Consider the following 24,274-nt stretch of genomic DNA (forward strand, 5'->3'; position numbering starts at 1 on the left):
GCAGTAAACAATTGAATCATGTTATCATCTAAAGATAATAGTCTGAGATTTGATGGTGCCCAAACATGTTTCAAACGAAACATCACAACTCACACAGCACCATTTTCCAACTCACAAAAACACAATTTAGAAAAACCAATTAAAGATGCCCTAGATTCAAAACACTTTATTCAAAACCAAGAAAAACAATAAAGAGCACCGATAAGCAAAGTTAACAATGAGCATTGCAGTGAAAAAAAAAACCTACACGATCAAGTTCATTTAATCCATAGGATTTCGGAAATTAAAAAAGTAATTTGTTCAACCTTGCTGACTCCATAAAATACAGATAGGTTTATAAGTAATTTCTCAAACTCTTGAGCTTTTAAACAAATCAAACTAAAACTACACTAATTTAAAAACACAAAAACAGAAAAGGGGTGGAAAACAGATATATCATTTGAAAGTTTTAAGATTCTGCTCTTTGTAGTAACCATCAGCTCCTTTTAAACTTCAGAAGAATCACCAGACCAGTACAAAAAGACTGATGCACCCACGTGGGATCTGCACATTTAATAAAAAAATATGAAAAAATTTTCAGAAGAGATAAAAGATTTTAGCACCCAAAATCCCTTTAACGGGAATACTAGTTAGATTTCAACTTCAAAAGGCGAACTGGTCTCAACGTTTAAATTATACATGGAATATGAACTTGCTGCAAAAACTCAGATGATTCAAAACACTTAAATTTAAGAATTTCAGAGAGATCCATTATTAGGAGCTTGGGAAAAGATAATAAAGGAGCCTTCAAATGGTATAACAATTCTGAAAACATTGTTCAAATAATGCATCACTCAATAGAATAAGCTTTAGAACTCATAAGCGTTCGTTTTGTAGGTTTTATAATATGGTTTAACATGAGCACAAGCTTGACATATGCTTGTTTGAACCTTGGAGTGGTACAATGGAGCACAAAGAAAATGTCAGCATTAAAGTTGCATCAAACCACAATAGTAGATACTCAGATTGATATAACCTATGCATGACACAAGTACATTCAAAAAGTGAACTTATGGCAGGATACATGCAAAAACATATAGGGTCTATGAACAGGAGTGCCAAAAACCACACGGTCTTTTCATTAGTGACTCTTTACCCCGAAATTTCGGTAATATTTGACCGAAATAGAATTGCAATATAATTGGAAGCCAAGGTATCGAGCATGTAACAGACACTATCAAATAGCTCAAGAGGGGAAGAACCCAAGATTTTCAATTCAAAAGAGGGCAAGAGAAAATTATTTGTATGGTCTTGAAGAACCCTGAAAATACCAAAGGGTTGAAATTAACCCACCCCAAATTTTCAATTTTAGTTTGTGCCAACTCCCAGATAAAGAGATCCAGCATCAGCTGGGCAATTTTAACAAATCTTACATAGTGGTGGAATTTATAGGCAATTGAAAAGTCACTTATTTGGTTCTTGAAAATCAATCTAAAAGCCAAATTTACTGCCATCTAGCAAAAAGGAACAAATATAGGAGTGACTTTGTTATCATTTTGGATGAGGATGACTCAAATTACCAAGTACAAGGGCGAATTTGTTATACCTCATGGCACCTAATGCCCCATGTACGGAGTGCCACCAGATTGCCCAGCGCCATGCTGCCCCCTTCCTGAACCACCTTGCCCTAACTGCGGGTTAGGATAGCCACCTTGCATTGCACCTTGATTTCCATAGTTTCCCATCATCCCAGGACTAATACTTGCCTGATTCCCGTATCCACCCTGCATCACATGTCCTGCACCAGGAACACCTGGGTTCACATTCGGAGCTGTTCCAAAAGTCCCCAAAAGGTTTGTCAGCCCCAAGCCAGCTCCCTGTGTTGCAAGCAAAGCAGTCAGTGCCTGCCCAATAGCTGGGTTAAATGCCTGGGCTGCAGCAGCCCCCTGATTAAATCCAATCCCCCCACTCGCAGGTGCCATCAAATGGCCCATTCCTGATGCAGCTCCACCTGCATAACCTGAATTCTCATTCCTCTGAAACTTGGAATTATGTGACTTGTGGTAGTGCTGGTTCTGGTGCTGAGACTTGCCCGGCTTTGGACCGTCAATGGCCTTCTGGCAATGCAAAATATGGCCCTCAAAATTCTTGTGCGGCTCTTCCAGAGCCCTCTTGGCACTCTCTGCCGACTTGTACACAAACAAGCAAAACCCTTTAGGCCTCCCGGTCAACTTATCGAGCCCTAGTGGCCCTTCCTCAATTTCTCCAAACCTAGAAAAGAACATAAGAAGTTTCTGGGGCTCCAAGTCCCCCCCAACATTGCTCACGTAGATCTTCCTCTGCGTGTACTCCGACATCGACTGGGATTGAGCCGCCGGGGCTGCCATAGGTCCAGAAGCGGCGTTAGGAGCCGGGCCAGGGCCAATCGCCGCCAGCTGGCATGCAGTCATCCGATTACCGATCTGCTTCTGGGGCTCCTTTAGGGCTTTTCGGGCCCCAGAACGAGTCTTGAAGAGAATGAAACCGTAACCCTTGGACTTACCAGAGACCTTATCGCAAACAGCCTTGCAATCCTCAATCTCACCGTATTCCTTAAACACACCAGTTAGGGTTTCGGCGTTGGTGTCCCATCCGAGACCGTGGACGAAGATCTTGCGGTGGATTGGGTCCTCATCCGCAACCTTCCGGATCCGATCCGCCACGTCGCCGTGGTTATCGGCAGCTTCGAGGAGCAGGGAGATAAGCTGTTCCTTGGTGAATGGTTCTAGAAGATTCTGGATCGGCTCGTCCTCGTCATCACCTGCACCGGCCTGATCCAAAGCGGCTGAGGCGGACGTCGTGGTTATGTTACCGGTTTCCTTATACTCACCGCCCGGCCCCTCTTCGTCCTCCTCTTCCTCTTCGTCTTCGTCGGCTCCTTCATCTTCCTCCTCCTCTTCCTCTTCTTCGACTTCTTCTTCTTCCTCTTCGACTACTTCCTCTGCTGGTTCGTTTTGGGGTTTGGGTTCCTCCACTACGACCTGTTGTTGCTTTTTGGTGGGTTCGGAGGGCTCGGAGGAGCTAAGCTTTCGTTTTTTCGCCATTAGAGGAGGGGTGCAGCGTCGTGGATAGACAGATTTGGGGGTTAGGGTAAGGGTTTCTTTGAGGAGCTGCTGCCGGCGCCCAAGTGAAAACGCAGGAACTGATTGGGAATCGGGAGAGATGCAGGGTAAAAGTATCCTCATCTGTTTAGGCTAGGGGTACTTTCGTATTTCAACCGAACATTCTTATCTCTAATTCAATTTTTGAGTTTTTTTTTTTTTTTTTTTTGTTGAAATTTCAATTTTTGTGTTGAGTTAGGTATCTTTCAATCACCAAGGTCCTATTTGGCACACCGTATAAGGCATCGAATAGTACTAATAATATAGAGTACGGTGTTTGGTGTTCGGTGTTCGTTTGGACTAAATAGCCATCGAATTAAATAATCTCGTCCCACCTCCTTTATCCAGCTGATACCCGCTTAGTTATACCGTCCAAAACCACGGTATTATTTAGTCAGGTAGAAACGCGCCTTTCTCGCTCTCTCCGTCCCAGGTTGTTCCCCTTCTCCTCCTTCTTTGTTCCGCCCTCATGCAAATTCTCCTGCTCCTCCTTCTCTGTTCCACCCTCCTGCAACTTCTCCTCTTCCTCCTTCTCCGATCACCGCAAACGGCGTAAGTGCAGGAAAGAGGGGAGTCGCGATGGACTGACGAAACTCGAATGGTTTTAGCCGTCCTGCAACAACAGCGGCAGTAACCAAGATTATCTTTATTTTCTACCGTCGTGGCGGCTACACGTTGTTGTTCCTCCCTCCTCCTATTTTTCTTGCAATTTTTCTTCATCTCTCTCTGTTATGCCCTCCTATTTTTCTTCCAACTTTTTTTTTTCAATCAGATTGAATCAGATTGTTGTTTTTCTCTCTAATTTTGCAATTGATTTTATAAATTTTGAATTGCTAAAGAACCCATCTGCCTCCTTCGGGTCATATCCTTCAGAACCATTCTACTTTTGCTAGGTTGATTTGTAGGTAAAAAAAGAGAAGGATTGAGAAAAAAACGATGAAAATTTGGAAGGTGGGTTTTGCTGGGTTTCTTGTTGCTGCCTTTGTGGTGGGGTTTTCTTCAGGGGAGCACACGACGAAGAAGAAGGGAGAGAGAGGGAGGGAGTTTTTGGTGGGGGGGAGGGGGTGCGTCGAAGAGATATGGGAACAAAAGAGATGATTTCAGTTTTTTTTTTTTAATTTAATTTTAATTTTAATTTAATTTTAAGTTTGATTCCTCCTATCTAGTATAATACCAAATACAGTATAAATAATACGATCATTAATCCGATACTGCACCAAACGCCCGACTAATTTAGTCAGTACTATCCGGTGACTAATTATCCTATCCGACAGAAATAGTCAGTACAGTCCACGTTGTCAAACGAGGCCCAAATACATACATACATATATATATATATATATATATATATATATATACACACACATACATATATATATATATATATATATTTTGTCAAAAGTCACAAAATATTTTCAGCCTTCTTTTTCTTTATCTTATGCTACGTAATTTTTTTTTTTTTTTAAGAACTAATATTATCTACGGGAAGTGATGAGTTTAGTTTTACAATAGACTAGTAATAATGTAGTTAGCTTATACTATATATTAATAAAATACCTTTTATCAATTAAAAATCAAGAAAGTACTATTATACATATTAACCCCTAAAATTAGATATGTAACAAAGACTGGTTTGATCAACCCTTAGGGCTAATTTAGTATTGTTGTGTTAAAAAAAAAAAAAATTTGATGTACTGTGAGAATAAATAATTATAAAATAAAGTTGTTAAGTGTTTAGTAAACTTTTTAATAAAAGTGCTTTAAAAAAAAGAAAAAAAAACAAATTTCCAAGTGTTTGGTAAACTTTTAAAAGAATAAAAAGGGCATAGTGTTAGATGAAATATAATAATATTTTTTATTTATTATTTATATTTTATTAATAATCTCTATGGAAGTCTCCCTTCTCTAGAAGTGTCATCTCCCTTATTTTCTCCATCTTCATCTTTTTTTTCATTTTTTGTCTTTCTTCATCTTCTTCATTTTCATCTCATTCATCCTCTTTATCTAGCCAACAAAGCAACTGCCATCGTGCAAGTCTGCACTCTGATGTCGTGGCTTTTCCGATTGCACTTCCCCTGCATACGAATCTCTTGTCGAGAATCCGCAATCCTCATAACCACGTCTCAATCCTTGCTTGTATTGCCCTTTGTATTAGCTCCTTTTGCCCAACCCTCAACCTCGTAGTCGTTGTATCGGCTAGCAATCCAATCCCTCACATATATGCCATTGACGAGATCAGAAAAGAGATTGGGGTTGCCAGTCCCTCTCGTAGCTGTTGTATCTGCTCCCTCTTCCAGAGTGTTGCATATTTTAGGGGGTGGGGTGGTGGATGGGTGGGTGGGATCTGGGTTATCACCTAGAAGGGAATGGGTTGGGATCTTATATTTGGTGGGGATTGAGAGAGAGATAAAGTGGCGAATTTGGGTAACAGGAAGAGATGGAAGGGATGGGGTAGTGAATTTTGGTAGCACGGTGTCAAAGAGTAATCACTCAGACTGGAGAAACGAAGGTGGAGTCCATAACTGGGATGAAGGAGAAAATGAGGGTAAGGTTGCCATTTTGAAGAAATCATCTAATGGCACTTTCACTTGTGTATTGTGATAAAAAGCTAGTTTTCCCAAGCTAGGTTTTGCTACTTTGGCTTTTTAGATTTCTTTTACCCCAATTATTAAAAAAAATGATTTTAAAAGTTTACCAAACTATTTAGGCCCAAATTAATGGATATGGGCCAAGTAAGCTATTTGATCGGCCCATGATGAGATATCTTGGCCCAGTCCAGAATGCTCCAGCCAAGTTCGAGTTAATAAAGGATACTTGGATTTTCGAGATGGTTTTGGAGACTTAAGGTTTGATTCTCCTAGGAGAACTCGAAAAGCAGGGTAGTGAGAATATCCTTAGAATTCTTGAGGAGTTTGGTTAGGATAAAGAAATGGATCGAATAAGACGGACAAATTCAGGATCCTAAGCTTGGTAGGAGTGTTCGAAGTCCAATTCTGATAAGAAGAAAGATGCCGATGAAATTTAGTCCTGGTAAGATTCTACCTCGGTACCAGGAAAGTTACTACTATAAATAAGAGAGGATGTCCAACGTTCAAAGCCTCTCCAAACACACAAACATATCTACCCTGCGCAAACCTTCACTCTGCACGAAATCTCTCATTTTTGAGAAAACACTAACCGTCCTAACCTCGTTGAGCACACCTTCAGTTAGTCTTAACAGTATTGTGATTGACAACCGACGACACCTTAAGTTAGTCTTAACAGCAGTGGAGTCGTAGAATCAGGCGACCGATAAACACCTTCAATTAGTCTTAACAACACTGCTTCAAGTTCAGCTAGTTATTTATCCAAGTCTCGGCCAGTAAGGAGTTTGACATTTAGACGGCCGAACCACATTTACAATCAAGATGCTTATCTCTTTTGAGTATTTGTGTCCATACAGTCAAGTACCGATTCGGCGTACTTACATTTGCACAAATTTAATTAGGGAGGCGAACCCGGCGCCTACAATTTGTGAACTTCAAAGAAACTAGCAGCCTTGTTTTCATGCTTTAGAACCCAAATGTCAAGGCAAGTTCCTTCCTCAACCGTAATCACAACACAAAAGTTAGCAGTGCGTTCGACACCACTACCACCACATTCATTTACTCACTAATTGAGCTCGATCATCGAGTTGGCATGCCCCGCATTCAACCAAATGACGCAGTTAGCTCATTAGTTACTTGGCTTGCACGCCACGTAGTTTTGGTACTTTTTATGGTCAAAATTTTGGCACGCCCGGTGCGACATCAGTGCTAAAATCACTACGAAGTTCATGACCATCGAAACATGCAGTATCAAGAAAAAGCACGCCAATCATTGTATAGACATTTCAAAGGTCGAATGGTGCTTTGGACTTCTAGGTCAAGGAGCCATGTGCTCGTAGCCCGCCAATCGTTACCGCACTTATTACAGTTCAAGTCTTTCAAGTTGTTAACCATTCTAAACGGATTGGGTTAAAGAAGGCCCATCTGACAGTGTAACTTTTGAACTTTTTAGACTTGCATTCATGTGAAGTTTTTCAAAGTTGGACCTTGTTTTTGAACGAGTAGGGCACTCCCTGCATCACTACAAAATAAAGAAAGAACATGTATTTTAGACAAATAGATGCTCATTATTCATGACCAAAATTGATTGACAATGGGGTATGATTGAATCCGAGAAGGATTGCCTGCTTATCTCAGAGATGAGGATCAAATCATTGGTGTAGTTCTAAAGAAAAGATGATGTGATGGAAAAAATTACACCAAAGATTACTTTTGACGATAAGCCTATGGAAGGGTGTAAAGAGATGAGTTTTCCGTGGACTTGTTTGTGCACAAGCGGCGGCACTGCCGTTGGTTCTGGAGAGGACTTCCTACATATCCTAGAAAGGAATCAAACCGCGTGTAGTTCATGTGACGCACTTATGGATAATACTTTCTAAGTTTGGCAATGTTTCACTTTTTGGTGATTGGGGTTCCATCCATATGCTCTTAAGTGATAATTTATGTTGACCCCTACACTTGTGACCTTGCACGGGCTTTCCCAGTTTGCCCCAAGTTTTCATTTTCTTGTGACTTTGGTGTTTTGGAAGACTTCTCTCAAGGCTAGGTCTCCTGCTTGTCGATTTCTAAGTTTAACACCTTTGTTGTAATACAACCAAATCTATAACTACTATATCGAGGGGAAGATGTCAATCTTCTACAAGGGGCCAACTATCAATAAGGAGAACGGGCCCATATGCCCAATCTTCATCAACAACTAGAACCTTAAAGTTTGAACTATTAAATTGCAAGTCAATTGAAAATAAATTTGTAATTTATTTTGTTGGTTTTGAGTTTTGGTTCCATCTAATTTAAATAGCTTGCTAGTATAATGTTAGTAATTTAGTATCCTAAATTTAGAATCATAATGAACTTTAAATTTTGATTTGTGCCAATTTTTTGACATGATTGATGTCACAACCCGTCCCGGAATTTTAATTCCGAGGACGTGAAGTTATGAAAATGCCCTTAAACGGGACTAAGGGGCGTAAAATATGTTGTAACTTGATGATTTGGGGATTGGGTAGGATCCCACCTCCCTCAAATCTCTCCCCCATTTCTGCATCTTGTCTCTCTCTCTCTCCTCCCTCACAAATCTCTCATTCACTCTCCGTTCTCTCTCTCTCCTTCGAACTCACACGGACCACCCACAAAACCACCCTAAAACTATACCAACGAAGGATCTAAGACCACCATCGTACTCCTGAAGACCACACGAACACGATGGTACCAATTTCAGGTGAGTTTCACTTCGGAAAACATGGATTTCAATTTCACTGTGCGTGTGCACTGTTCATGCACACGTAAAGATTGATGTTTTTTGGGATTTTGAAGCTTGTAGGAAGCTTGGTGAGGTCCTAAGGAAGCTCGGAGTGCTTCGTTTGAAGGATTTGGACGTCGGGATCACGAACTGTAAGTTTGGCCGAATTTTCGTATTTTTGGAAAAGTTTGATTCCGTTGTTTTTAGGCCCTAAAACTAGTCCAACGTGGTAGATTATGATTAGGGCTTCATTTTGGTATAAATTACGTGAAAAATGGACGTAGGAACACGGAGAACGACAAGTTCAAAGTTTGGCCGGAGCTTTCGGGGCTTTTTCCGGCGAATCCATGGTGAGTTAGGGGTCAAGGCAGGTATGGATGTGTTCGTCTCGTCAATACCTTCATTTTGATATATAGTACGTCGAAAATGGTTAAGAAATGAAGAAGTTATGACACTTTGAAATTTACCCAGACATTCCGACAAAACACCATCTCCGGCGAAACCAGTCCGGCGACGCGAGGAAGAAGACGCGCGCGTGGGCAGTGCGTGAACAGTGCGCGTGGGGCGCGTGAGAGCTCCAAATTGAGTTCTGAAAATTGTCACGCGTTCGTGACGTCGTGTAGATCACCGTGGTATATTCATACACCCAAATTGAGCAACGTATGAGAAAGTTATTGACGAATGTTTGGTGTATGTGCGTTAAATAATGTCAATTTGGTTACTGTTTGTATAGGTGAAAATTATACAAAAGAAGAATGTAACCAATCTAGGGGAGGCTCAGGGACCTACGAGACGTCGATGTGATCAGTGAGTGGGCAGTTACTTTTCAGTATATATATATACGTATGCTTGACGTATTTCCCAGAAAACGTATTTTAAAAGAAATACGAATTAAATATCCTGTCATATATGCATCATATTTTAATATGTGCATTACCATAATTATGCATATTGTTGCATGGTGCTGAGGAGGCCCAGGTAAGCTACATTTGAAATACATTTGATATACGTATGAAATACGTTTGGAATACGATTGAAATACTATCATCACATGCATTAGTAACGGCATACATTTATATATGTGTATTGGTGCTGTGGACGCACAGGTAAGTGCCAGGTAAGTGGTATTCATGTTGTTATGCAGTAGTAGTTTGAGAGGATTAGAGAGCTCATAATCTGCACCCCCGGTGTTAGTGCTCCCGCCCGAGGCCAGGGCACAGCCTTCACGTGTATGTTCACCAGCATCGCATGCTCGCCTTGGATCCAAGTTAGGTGCAAGCCTGTCGTACAGACCACATTAGGTGGTTCCGACTTGTAGGTGACCCGCGATTTATCGCACAGCTTCACGTGATCGTAGCACTAGAGCATATATATATTACACCCAGCCTGTCGTACAGACCACGTTAGGTGGTTCCGACTCGTGTGCAGATTCAGTTATTGAGTTGAGAGTGGAGCTCTAGATGCAGCCGTACAGGTCACGTTAGGTGACTCCCGGCTGCCAGATTATATGTTATTATGTGAATTACGCTTGAGCACTTACATTTGATTATGAGTTTCCGTTGTGGCATATTCTCGAGCATGAATGGCATATTTATGAGCATGAATGATATATCTTTGAGCATGACTGGCATATCTATACATACGTATATATGTTATTTTCTAGGAAACTATACTTGTTTTACGGCGAGGGGTTAGTATATGCAAAAGAGAAAAGAAGGTTTTGAATACGTTCGTTTTGCTGACCCACTCAATTTTGTTTTGCGCCCCTCCAAGTTCAAGAATTGCAAAGGTGTGGTGACTACGAGGAAATTCAACGGTGTTCTGACAGAATGGACCAAATAAGGACTCACCTTCGGGTGTTTCATTTTAGAAGTTGTATATTTTTAAAGCTTCCGAACTGTGCAAATGGTTACGTCACTCTCACGTGACGGCCAGCATGCCCTCCTTCGGGACGGGGTGTGTCAGTTGGTATCAGAGCCTAGTTTCAATCTTGGACATCTTGAGAAGTTCTAGTGAATTCTGTCAGAACTACACCGCCTCGTAGCAAACCACGTAGTTAGAGGAACTTAGTCTCCCTAATTTAGCTGTTGGGGGAAATTATTATTTTGGTGATTCAGTATATTATCTAAAAAGGACATTTTAAGATTGGTTATGAGTTGAATTTGAATCACCTTATGAAATGATGAACCTGAGGGAGCAAAGTGATGGATTAATCATTTGGAAAAGATGTTTTGGATTATGCAAGTCAAAGGAATCTTCCTTTTGATAGAAGGGTTGAGACGACTACCTGGTTTGAGTTGTGAACTTGTATCCTGGTGGAAACAGGAGTATAATTCGTTGTCACCAAAGGAAACAGCCGATTGAGAATTGTTTAAGGACTTGTTTAAAGAAAAGAATTATTTCCTTTGGCATCTTATGATGGTAGAAAGCAAGAGTTTGCAAATGTGAGACAAGGAAAGCTGACGATCAATGAGTATTATAGAAAGTTCTCAGACTTGCCTCGTCTCATTCGAATATTGCTGCTATTTTGATTGAAGTGTTATATTGTTTTAGGCTGGGTGGCATAAGGCAGTGGTACTTTGGGTGACCACTATCCATTGTAATTCTTACCAGGAGTATACAAGATGTTGTTGAGCCTTAAGAATTCGGAGATTATGTCCATTGATAATGATGAAGAAGAATAAAGGAATGGGAATCAGAGGAATGATGACAAGGATAAAGGCCAGTCATCTCGAGAACCTCAAAAGATTCGGAACTTCAAAAGAAGTGAAGCTAATTCTAGTTCTTTTGGCAAATGTTTTAATGCCATTGACCAGAAGCGAAGTGATAGATGTATTGGTAATCCCAGATCTCAGAGACAAGGTGATTTTGGTAAAAGAAATGTACCTTTGGGCTGTAGGTACAATAATGGACACCTTTGAGAATGTAGGCGAGAAAGCAGTGGACGCTTTACAAGTGGATAGATGGGACATAGAACTGCAAATTATGTCCAAAGCCAACAGAAGCCTTAGCAGTCTTCTTTGCCATAACTGGCACCGATCCAGCAAGTTCCTGGATCTATTAATTATGGTCAGTTAGGCCGTGGTGTACACGAGCGAAGTATTTACACTAATAGAGGTTGTGGGAGACGACAATAAGCCCAGGGATGTGTTAACCACACATCACTGCAAGATACTCAGAATTATTCGGATTTGATTAGGAGTACATTAATTATTTTTAATGACTTAGTTAGAGTCTATTTGTTATTAATGTAGAAATTTTATGTTATTAATGTTATTGCCTAGAAAGTAGTAATTAAACGCGGTTGAGACGTGTGTATGTATTTCCTAATGAGTGGCAAAATAGTAATATTACACCCTCGAGAGTTGTTGCTTACTTATCGAGACAACGATGATTTATCAGTATTGCGGGTTGCAGACCGTAATATTAATAACTTATTCGTGGATTCGTTAAGCAAGTAAACCGGTAGGTTATCCTATGTTAGTATCGTACTTATTCAGAGTGCTCAGTAATAGTAGAGTATGTATTGTTGCCAGCTACTTTTGTTCCATTAGATTGTGGATTTCGATGTTATTCTAGAGCATATTATGTTATTTACAGTGATGAGTTGCAGACCACGCGAAGTGGTACTGAATGTGTGCAAGATATATTACGTATATGAGTATATACTTTATTTCCGGGAAACCAATTATTTTCCATCGGTCTGGATGACTAGAGATTACTTTTGTAAGTATGCAAAGTGGAGTGAGGCAGGCCGTTATTTATGCTGTGAGAGCAAAGAGATTATTATCAAAAGGCTGCCAAGGATACTTATCTCATGTGGTGCTAAGTGATGTCACTTCTAGTAGTGTGGAAGAAGTGGGAGTAGTCAAACATTTACCTGACATTTTCCCTGAGAATTTACCTGGATGGCCACCAGTTAAAGATGTAGAGTTCACTATGGATTTGTCTCCAGGTACAAACCATATATTATAGAATGTTGCCTTGCCTTTGAACTAAGAGAATTAGAAATTGGTTGATAAAGGTTTTTATTCAACCTAGTACATTACGTTGGGGGAACCCCAGTTTGTTGGTGAGAAAGAAAATGGACGTTAAGGCTGTGCTTTGATTATAAGCAGTTGAATCGGGTAACGATTGAGAACCGTTATCCAAGATGGTGTACTGATGTTTAATGAATCAGCTCAGAGGTATTTGTGTAATTTCAAAGATCGACTTGAAGTCTGTCCATTACCAATTGAAGATTTTGAGCGACGTCGATCCTAAGATTGTTTTCTGGACTTGTTATAGTCTTTATAAATTTTGGTGATGCTATGCGGATACTCATGCTGTTCCATAAGTTGATGGATGAAGTATTCCAGGAATGCCTTGATAAATTGTTATCATTTTCATGGACGATATTCTGGTACATTCTGAGCCAGAGCAGAGCATGTAAATATATTAAGTTGGTGAAGTAAAGATTGTTAGAACGTTGGTTGTATGCTAAGTTTAGCAAATGCTAAAGTTAAATGAATCAAGTGGCATTCTAAGATTTGCTATATCTGCTGAAGGTATTCAAGTGAATCCTTAAAAGGCAGCAGGAATTGAGAAATTGGAATAACCACGAGCCGTAGTTGAGATTCGGAATTTCTTAACTTACCAGACTATCTCGGATGGTTGTGAAAGATTTTTCAGTCATTGCTTTGTCATTGACGAGATTGTTGAGAAAAGAGGTTACGTATGAGTGGGAAGGAAATTGTGAGCAAAGGATTCAACAACTGAAGTATTTCCTCACTCATGTACGTATTTTAGTATTCCCAGAGAATAGTGGTAATCATAAATTTTAGTGATGTTTCTTGAATGGTATGGGATGCATGTTGATGCAAATGTTAGGGTGATTACATACGTTTCACGACAAAAGGAACCTCATGAAATGAGTTACCCTACTGGTGATTTGGAAGTCATGATTACCATTCTTGCTGTGAAGTTATGAAGACATTATTTGTGGTAAGAATGCAAGATTTTTACGAATCCAAAAAGTCTCCAATATCCATTACTTGGAAGGATTTTGATATAAGGCAGCGAAGGTGGATTGAATTGTTTAATGAACATGATTGTACGACCAGGGTGATCGTAAAATTGTTCTAGCTGATGCACTTGGTGAAAAGACGGTGGTAAGAGTTGATGTCTGGCACGCTTGCCAAGATTGTCTTCTTGTGGATTGGAAATCAACTGAAGTAAAGTTGAGAATGGAAGATTGAGAAGAAGTGGTAATTGCTAATTTTCAAGTTAAGTCTTTTTAGTAAGGTCGTACTTAAGACTCAAATGGTTAACAAAGAAAATTAAGAATTAACCAAGGTAAAGAAAGAAGGGAAAAAGAAAGATTGTTGAGTTCGAGAATATGATGGTTATGATTGAACTTGAAGTGATAGTTGATCAATGTACCAAGTTAGTACATTTACTCCAGTGTTGAGTAACAACCACAGTGCAACAGTACTTATATGTTTTATGGAGAAGAGATTTGGGTTACGGAACTGCTGAGTTTCTTAAGTATGTTGGTTGCACAGTTTCCAAAGTAACGCCATAAGGACCATGAAATGTGTCGATTTTTGTTGATTTGTGGAAGAAATACTTCTGGATAGAGAAGATTCGATCACGAAAGGGTTTTGGTAGGCCCTGAAACTATGGATGAGTCTTCTCAAAGTATTCAGGTGATTAAGTTTAACCTGAGAGTAGCCAGGAATGGCAAAAGAGATTAATAGTTGAACATGTCACTGATCGAGTGTTTAACGTAGATGATCTTTTAATTTTGAAGTTTTCACTTTAGAAAAGTATGATTCGGCTTGAAAAGGAAAGCAAATTGAGTCCTAAGTACCTCAGACTTTATGTGATCATCGAAGAGTAGGTAAAGTTGCATACAAGTGGTGATGTCTTCAAAATTGGCTAAGGTGCATAATGTATTATATTTCGATGCGTTGTCACTAGGTGGCAGATTCGTCACATGGAGTTCCGGTGCAACTGTTGAGAATTAATCCGGATTAAACTGGTTGAGGAACTAAGGACGACTTTGGATTGGAAAAAGAATGTATTGAGAATTAAGACAATGTAATTGGTAAAGAATTTGTGAAGAAAGCATTCAGTGGAAGAAATTACGTGGGAGAAGGAGAATCAGATGAGAGAGATTTATCCGAAGCTATGGTATGAGTTTGGATGATTAAGTTGGTTGTTGGAATTTCGGGGACGAAATTCTATAAGGAGGGAAGGTTGTCACAACCCGTCCCGGAATTTTAATTCCGAGGACGTGAAGTTATGAAAATGCCCTTAAACGGGACTAAGGGGCGTAAAATATGTTGTAACTTGATGATTTGGGGATTGGGTAGGATCCCACCTCCCTCAAATCTCTCCCCCATTTCTGCATCTTGTCTCTCTCTCTCTCCCCCCTCACAAATCTCTCATTCACTCTCTGTTCTCTCTCTCTCCTTCGAACTCACACGGACCACCCACAAAACCACCCTAAAACTATACCAACGAAGGATCTAAGACCACCATCGTACTCCTGAAGACCACACGAACACGATGGTACCAATTTCAGGTGAGTTTCACTTCGGAAAACATGGATTTCAATTTCACTGTGCGTGTGCACTGTTCATGCACACGTAAAGATTGATGTTTTTTGGGATTTTGAAGCTTGTAGGAAGCTTGGTGAGGTCCTAAGGAAGCTCGGAGTGCTTCGTTTGAAGGATTTGGACGTCGGGATCACGAACTGTAAGTTTGGCCGAATTTTCGTATTTTTGGAAAAGTTTGATTCCGTTGTTTTTAGGCCCTAAAACTAGTCCAACGTGGTAGATTATGATTAGGGCTTCATTTTGGTATAAATTACGTGAAAAATGGACGTAGGAACACGGAGAACGACAAGTTCAAAGTTTGGCCGGAGCTTTCAGGGCTTTTTCCGGCGAATCCATGGCGAGTTAGGGGTCAAGGCAGGTATGGATGTGTTCGTCTCGTCAATACCTTCATTTTGATATATAGTACGTCGAAAATGGTTAAGAAATGAAGAAGTTATGACACTTTGAAATTTACCCAGAAATTCCGGCAAAACACCATCTCCGGCGAAACCAGTCCGGCGACGCGAGGAAAAAGACGCGCGCGTGGGCAGCGCGTGAACAGTGCGCGTGGGGCGCGTGAGAGCTCCAAATTGAGTTCTGAAAATTGTCACGCGTTCGTGACGTCGTGTAGATCACCGTGGTATATTCATACACCCAAATTGAGCAACGTATGAGAAAGTTATTGACGAATGTTTGGTGTATGTGCGTTAAATAATGTCAATTTGGTTACTGTTTGTATAGGTGAAAATTATACAAAAGAAGAATGTAACCAATCTAGGGGAGGCTCAGGGACCTACGAGACGTCGATGTGATCAGTGAGTGGGCAGTTACTTTTCAGTATATATATATACGTATGCTTGACGTATTTCCCAGAAAACGTATTTTAAAAGAAATACGAATTAAATATCCTGTCATATATGCATCATATTTTAATATGTGCATTACCATAATTATGCATATTGTTGCATGGTGCTGAGGAGGCCCAGGTAAGCTACATTTGAAATACATTTGATATACGTATGAAATACGTTTGGAATACGATTGAAATACTATCATCACATGCATTAGTAACGGCATACATTTATATATGTGTATTGGTGCTGTGGACGCACAGGTAAGTGCCAGGTAAGTGATATTCATGTTGTTATGCAGTAGTAGTTTGAGAGGATTAGAGAGCTCATAATCTGCACCCCCGGTGTTAGTGCTCCCGCCCGAGGCCAGGGCACAGCCTTCACGTGTATGTTCACCAGCACCGCATGCTCGCCTTGGATCCAAGTTAGGTGCAAGCCTGTCGTACAGACCACATTAGGTGGTTCCGACTTGTAGGTGACCCGCGATTTATCGCACAGCTTCACGTGATCGTAGCACTAGAGCATATATATATATTACACCCAGCCTGTCGTACAGACCACGTTAGGTGGTTCCGACTCGTGTGCAGATTCAGTTATTGAGTTGAGAGTGGAGCTCTAGATGCAGCCGTACAGGTCACGTTAGGTGATTCCCGGCTGCCAGATTATATGTTATTATGTGAATTACGCTTGAGCACTTACATTTGATTATGAGTTTCCGTTGTGGCATATTCTCGAGCATGAATGGCATATTTATGAGCATGAATGATATATCTTTGAGCATGACTAGCATATCTATACATACGTATATATGTTATTTTCTGGGAAACTATACTTGTTTTACGGCGAGGGGTTAGTATATGCAAAAGAGAAAAGAAGGTTTTGAATACGTTCGTTTTGCTGACCCACTCAATTTTGTTTTGCGCCCCTCCAGGTTCAAGAATTGCAAAGGTGTGGTGACTACGAGGAAATTCAACGGTGTTCTGACAGAATGGACCAAATAAGGACTCACCTTCGGGTGTTTCATTTTAGAAGTTGTATATTTTTAAAGCTTCCGAACTGTGCAAATGGTTACGTCACTCTCACGTGACGGCCAACATGCCCTCCTTCGGGACGGGGTGTGTCAATTGAGACATCATGGACGCAGTTTAATGTGCCATATTCTCAAAGTCACACATGGGCACCCCCTAACCAGAAAATTAGGCTACATCCCTCAAGATTTCTTATGTCAAACTTGTTCATTGGGTAAGTTAATTATAAACCATCCCAAAACAACATCCTCACGGATCTTCCAACCTTTCTTCAAAGGCTTCAAGGGACATTTGTGGACTGATTCAACCTCCATGCCGACCACTTAGATATTTTATGGTATTGGTTAATGTTTTTACAAGTTGGTCACACGTGTGTCTCTTGTCCACAAAAACACTGCATTTTTCAAACTCCTAGCTCAATTTTTAAGCTAAGGGCTCACCACCGTGATTATCCGATTAAGTGTATTCAACTGGATAATGCGATTCAACTGGATAATGTTAGAGAATCCATATCGAAAACCTTCATTGACTATTGCATGTCCATTAAGATTGAAATTGAACATCATATACCCCATGTTCATACCCAGAATGGCCTAACAGAAGTGTTCATTAAAAGCTTCTATTAATCGCTTGGACTTTTGTCATGTGTACCAAACTTCTAATTTCTTCATGGGGCCATGCAATACTTCATGCAACAATGCTTGTCCCTTTAAGCCCTATCATGACTTAATGTTATTTTGCGCTTCAATTGGTCACTAGATACGAGCCTGACATCTCGCTTATGTGCGTCTTTGGTTGTGTTGTTCATGTGCCTCTCTTACATACCAACATGGATCCTCAGAGAAGATGTGAATCTATGTCAGATATGATTCTCCTTCAATCATTTGTTACTTAGAACCTTTAACATGCAATCTATTTGCCACTCATTACACGGATTGTCATTTTTATAAGGCAGTCTTCCCTTAGTTAAGGAGAGATAAGAACGTCACCGTTTTGGAATAACGACGTGAATTATCATAGATGACTCCCACTATGTCTCATTTGGATCCTTATACTGCACAATCTAAAACTAAAGTGCAAAGAATCCTAGATCTTCAACACTTGCTAGATCTTTTATCAATCTAGCGAAAGTGATGAGATCACATATACAAGCTGCAAATGTGCCTACAAAGATCGATGTAGCATACAAATGTAAAACTCGTATTCTATAAGGATTCCATGAATGTGTTAAGTAGATTGCCCCACCTCACGGACGTGCCTAACACCTTGGTGGTTAGCCAATCATGTGCTCCAACCCAGAATGTGGTAGACCAGTTGGTTTAAAGGATTCACAACCTCAAAAGAGGAAATCCCCGACACATGCTAGTGAAAATAACGTGAATTCGACCATCGCCTACTCATCCTCGATGACGGAAACGTCCTGGAAAAAATGAATCCACCTTTCAAAAATCGGGAGATTTTGGTTCTTTATGCTAACTTGGATGATATCTAGGTATAGAATGAGATGATAATCAACGATGCATTAAAATATGCAGTAGTTATTGAAAGCATGCAATGTGATGACATAGAACCTCGTTACGTTGATCGATGTCTACGTTGAACAGATTGGTCAAACTATAAACAATCAATCCAGGTCAAACTTGATTCACTTGCGAAATGAAAGGTGTTTGGACTTGTAGTTCCTACACTTCCACATGTGAAGGTTACAAGTGGGTTTTCATAAGAAAGCGTAATGAGGAGAATCACATAGTGTGATATAAGGCTCACCTTATTGCTCAAGGATTTTCTCAACGTTTTGGAATTGACTATGACCAAACTTATTCACTAGTCATGGATATGATATCATTTCGCTACCTTGTCAGTATGGTAGTTTCTGAAAAACTACGTATCTTTATGAGATCTTGATATGAAATCAACATGAAAATTCCAGAAGGAATTCCATTAACTGGATCAAATAGTTTCAGACCATGGAACACCCTTTCGAGGCGTTCACTCTATGGATTGAAGCAATGCGAACGGATGTAGTATAACCGTCTGAGTGAGTATTTGACTAGTTAGAGATATATGAACAACGAACTATGCCATTGCGTGTTCATTAAAAAGTCACATATCAGATTTGCAGTTGTTGCAATTTATGTCAATGACATGAACCTCATTAAGACTCCAGAAGAGCTCGAGAGAATCACTGTGCACTTGAAGTTAGAATTTGAGATAACGAATCTAGAGAAAACTCGATACTGTCTTCGCCTGGAGATTGAGTATCATTCAAATTTCTTGTTCATTAGTCGAACTATACCTGAACGTGTTGCATCATTTTGATGAGGATAAAGCAAAATCTTCGAGTACTCATATGGTTGTTCAAACGCTAGATGCAAAACGAGATCCTTCCCGTCCTAAAGGTGATGAGGGAAAGGTCTTGAAACTGAAGTTCCTTACCTTGGTGCAATTGGCACATTATTATACTTACTAGACCAAACATATCCTTCACTGTGAATCTTTAAGCGAGATACAATAATGAACTAACACGCAGACAATGGACAATTGTTAAAGATATCTTCCGCTACCTCGAAGGTACTACAGATTTGAGTTTTTTCTATTTGTATGAATCCTCAAGTAGAGCTGCCACCCCCTCGATTCTTGGGTTAATTCTTACCTTGTTGGTTATGCTAACGCATGGTACTTGTTTGATCTGCACAAGGTATGTCCTCAAACGCATTATATCTTTACCGTTGAAGACACTACAAGATAACGCAACATGTATCAAATATCTCAAGAAGGGATACATCAAAGGAGACAACACCAAGTATATTGTGATGAAGTTCTTTTTCTCTCATCAACAACAAGAACATCAGAACATTGAAGTCAATCAAATCCGTTCTCAAGAAAACCTGGTCGTCCTTTTCACTAAGTCACTGCCGAAGTTTACTTTTCAAAAGCTTGTTCAAGGAATTGGTATGTGTAAACTTTCTGTGTTGTAACATTGTTAGTTCTCTTTGGAATTGTGTCAAAGTCAAGGGAAGTATCTTGAAGTATACTCACTTGATCTTAATGTACTCTTTTTTCCTACGCTTAGGAGCATGTTTCCCTTTGGGTTTTTGCTATTTGATTAGGTTTTAACGAGGCACCCATCATGACCGGTCCTGCCCTTGTGTATGTCCCATTGGCGTTTAAATTGGCTTTGCATCCAACTCACCGTTTTCCTTAGAGTATGGGTTTTTGTCCCATATTGGGTTTTACCATAGCTGAGTTTTGTGAGATTTGTTTCCATATCCAAGATCTATGTTTGAGACCAGTGCGTTCCCAGATTAGTGTCAACGAGTGGACTTTCTCAACTTTGTCGAACCTGATATTGCATATACTTGAGTATTTACACACTTAAGAGAGTGAGTGTTATAACTATTATGTAATTGTGAATGTGAATGTGTAAATCCGAAATAAATTTGGTTTCTATAGTCCATTATTCTAGTGATTCTTTTCCTATAGTATTGTACTTATTTGGAGGACAAGTTATTCCTATTCTCTTGATTTACTATAAATAAAGTCACTGAAAATCACAACAATCCCTAAACATTCTACAATTTATCCATTCTCTCTATATTGCCCCACCCTCTGTCTCCCTATATAACATAGACCACAACATTAGAAAATTTATCCCAACAATTTAATTTTTTTTATTACAAACAAAAAAGTAAAATAAAAAAGGATTCGAAAAAGAAGGTATTTGCATGAAAACTTTGGCTTCTTTTTCATTCCCTCCCAAATTCACAATATATAAGTCGTGTGATTGTAATTTGTAATGTTAAAACTGATGATGGTTTCCTTTAGGACCCCCTTTGTAAAGCTGGCCCTCTTCCACTATCAAATTATTACATTAGACATAAACACGAAAAATGCAAGTCAATCTGTTAATGTTAAATCGTTTTCAAGATTCTCTAAACCCTAAAATTTTACAGAAGATTAGTAGAGCAGTAAAAGCATCAAAGAAAGAAATGTCGCATCAGAAAGAAATTTCGCATCTTTTTACCAAAAAAAAAAAAAAAAAAATGAAACCTCGCATCAGAAGCGCAAGGTTGCTTAGAGGCCAAGGCAGCATTACGACATTGTACATGCCGCGAGCGGAAACATGAGCAAAGCAATATCAGATAAATACCAATCACCGAATCCGATAATACATCATAAGCATCGTCGTTATCGTCCTATTTCGTCAAATGAAGCGTGTAAGTGAGGGTAAGAAAAAGAACCGAATACTACTTATCAAGTACAAACCAATGAAAGACGTCACAAGGCTTGGGAGCAGCAGTAGAGGTGATCCCCCGGGCACAGACATTATCAGGCCTTCACACAACAGTTGAAGTAGCTGAAAATACTCCGTCGAGCCTGTTCAGAGAAGAAAACAAATATAAAAACACGACCACGGAACAAAAACAAATGAAAGACTGAATTTGTGAACAATAACCAGGACCAAAATTTGTAATCCCATCCCCATCCATGATATATCCCTCTAAAAAGAAAGTTTCAAATCCAAATACCATAAGTGAAAAGGGCACTTGAGCATCAAGTAGCTGAGTCAAATCCTTTCCTTTCACCATCACTACTTTAGTACTTACTAGGGCCCGACTTATAAAAGTTGGATCCACAATAATTATTTACACACTAATTTGATTACTCTGCCTTTTCTTTATTTTTTTTAACATACGATATTATCTACATTAAATGAGAGAGAGGGTAAGCTTAGCCTTATAATAGGTTAGCAATAATGTGGTTCAAATTCGCCTATGGCGAGAATCAAACTTGAGACCTCTCACTTATAAGTGAAGATGAATACCATTAAACCGTAGTACAAGGTGACACATATTTTCTTTGTTTAGATATGAACAGGTACGATATTCGTGCTATAATAATTCATATGGCCTAAAACAGCTGGTGCATGTGCACCACTTAGACTTGAGTGTAAATATCTCCCCTTGGATCACTTATTCAATTCTTTTTCCAACACACAGAATAATGAGCTGTTATTTTAATATGTTAGAGGTAGAGCATCTCATGCATGTGCAACCACTTTTATGATCGAATGTGTGTAACCTTAATACATTTACCAACAACATTCTAAATTATCTATATTAATGGGATTATCCTAGCAATTTTATGCATATTAAAAACGATTTGTGGATTGCTTGGGTGGTCAGAGCTTTTCTTTTCAACTCACTGCATTCGGAGTTCAAATCATATCCCCTGATTATAATAAAAACCAAATGAAATAAAAGCTTTACCCCTATGACTTGTCAAAGATCATGTGACAGTGCGACCGTCAAACACAAAATAATTTTTTGTATTTTTCATTTTTATTTGGTTAGTGGGTGTAGATGGTCCCTGATCCTGACCTTAGATGGTTTAGTTTTCTACCCTGTATTAAACCCCCAAGAAAAAGAAAAAAAATAATATCCATTCTAAGTAATCCTCATGGGAAAACAATCATTTTAAAAGTATGAAAATTGAGATGAAGTTTGAAACATTAATTTTCAAAGTGGTCATGAAATCATCAACTACAGAATAAAACATGATTACCGCAAAGGCGCCATTTGCGCTAATCATCGCTTCTTCTATTGTTAATGATTATGATCACTTTCAAAATAAACAGAATGAACCTCCTTGACCAAATCTTGTGATTTTCTTCTTTAAATATAATAACTACAAAGCCAAAAATTCTTCAAATGAATCAATCTCAGTCATTTATTTCTCGTGCCACTCAGTACTACGTACACTATTGAAGAAAAGTTGTAAATGAAATGTCAATACTATATTAGACAGTTGCTCCCGACTCACTACATTGCCGACTCAACTGGTTTAATAAAAGGGTAGTCCACTCCCCAATCCCCACTCATCCTTTCAGCATGCAGAAATAGCATATGCAAGCCTCTATCATAACTTTATACTGCTCATAATTCATAACTGCACCAACTCCTCCTACTGCTATTTGTATATTCAATAATTGCATGTTTAATGCGAGTGGCCCTTTACCACCCTGGTATAACGGTGTGAGTTAGAATTTCGTCGATGACTAATCTAACAAAATTTATCGTTTGACAAAAAAATAATAATTGCATGTTTAATACCAAACAAAAATAAATAAAATAAAATTGAAAGAAAGGGAGAGGGAAAGGAAGCATACAGTTGGAGAGTGGGGGGTCCGATGGTAATGGGGTTCATTGTGAACAGCACCCACTTTAGCAGCGTTTGAGGCAATGAGCTCTTCTTCATTTCCAAGACTGGCTCTCGAAACATCTCTCTTGTTTTGCTTCCTCATTTCCCTTATTTTTGAGAAATCAAGAGAATAGTCTGGCACTTGCCCCTTCTGATCCCAGTCCCCGAATTGTGGCACTGATAACCATGGTGCATTTTTCTGCATTCAATAAACTAACCAACTAGTTAATCGATTCACTGTTGGACGAGTTTAAATTTTAAGATTTGAGTAGCAAATAGATTGGATCAAACTCATCAAACGATAACTAATGTGGCGGTGGTAATGCTCATCGCCCACTCGTAGGCAAGACCAAAAGTGGCTTGAAGAGCCATAAATTAAAGGCTGTGTGGGTTGAGGGAAACATGATATAAAGATTGAATCACACCCAGGTGAAAAATTAGCCATTTATTGAAGTGAATAACGAGAAAGAGTTGGGGAAGACCAAGCCAAAGATTTTGGTTAATGTGATAAATTTGACTCTTTCTAAGCATGAAACCTCAAAACCAATTCAACACCCAAGTTTTCTTTACCAGAATTAAGGACAAGGAAAATGGTCCGACAACTACTTAATTAATTAACTAAAACCATATTCATAGATCTCATTAATTTTCTCAGCAATTTCAAGCTAATCAACAAATTAAACAAATTTCAAAACAACCCCCAATCCCCCGGCAACAAAAAATCAAAGCCCAAAAACGTTTATGCTCTGTTTGGCTACCCAGAAAACGCAGGAAAACAGAACATACTATGTTTCTGAATCCACAGCAGAGCTATTTACACAAGTCAAGAAAATTGGCCACTTGGGTTTTTCTCAGTTTCTCCTGCAAGAAAAACGAACCTAAACATGCACACACCCGAACAATCCTTTACTTCTTCCCACAGTTTATAATTTTCCCAGAAACCAAACAACGAATAGAGAAAAAGAGAAGAAGAGAAACACCTCCTTACGATCCTCCATGAGATAAAGACTCGTCTCAGATCCTCACAGAAACTTGTCCACCTTTATAATTTTCAAGATATGTAAAATAATACAACGGAAAATAATTAAAAATAAAATAGAAAACCAAGAAAAGTTGAGAGCTTTGGTGAGAGGGAAAGCAGAGGAGAGCGGACTGTGCGTGTTTGTTAT

At 39.4% G+C, this 24,274-nt stretch overlaps 2 protein-coding genes across 2 annotated transcripts; both read right to left on the minus strand.

The window, feature by feature from the left end:
- Positions 1 to 202: 202 nt before the first annotated feature.
- LOC137719972 (UBP1-associated protein 2A-like) lies at positions 203 to 3,181 on the minus strand. Its single transcript, XM_068458953.1, has 2 exons — positions 1,586 to 3,181; positions 203 to 543 (listed from the first exon to the last, which is right to left on the minus strand). The coding sequence occupies exon 1, from the start codon at positions 3,060 to 3,062 to the stop codon at positions 1,596 to 1,598; it is 1,467 nt and encodes a 488-aa protein (XP_068315054.1). The 5' UTR covers positions 3,063 to 3,181; the 3' UTR covers positions 203 to 543; positions 1,586 to 1,595.
- Positions 3,182 to 21,028: 17,847 nt separating this feature from the next.
- Positions 21,029 to 24,250, minus strand: LOC137720711 (uncharacterized). Its single transcript, XM_068459818.1, has 3 exons — positions 24,086 to 24,250; positions 23,074 to 23,304; positions 21,029 to 21,281 (listed from the first exon to the last, which is right to left on the minus strand). The coding sequence occupies exons 1-3, from the start codon at positions 24,101 to 24,103 to the stop codon at positions 21,234 to 21,236; spliced, it is 297 nt and encodes a 98-aa protein (XP_068315919.1). The 5' UTR covers positions 24,104 to 24,250; the 3' UTR covers positions 21,029 to 21,233.
- Between the last annotated feature and the right edge of the window lie 24 nt (positions 24,251 to 24,274).

This window comes from Pyrus communis, chromosome 16 (genome assembly GCF_963583255.1).
Source record: "Pyrus communis chromosome 16, drPyrComm1.1, whole genome shotgun sequence".
NCBI classification, from domain to species: Eukaryota; Viridiplantae; Streptophyta; class Magnoliopsida; order Rosales; family Rosaceae; genus Pyrus; species Pyrus communis.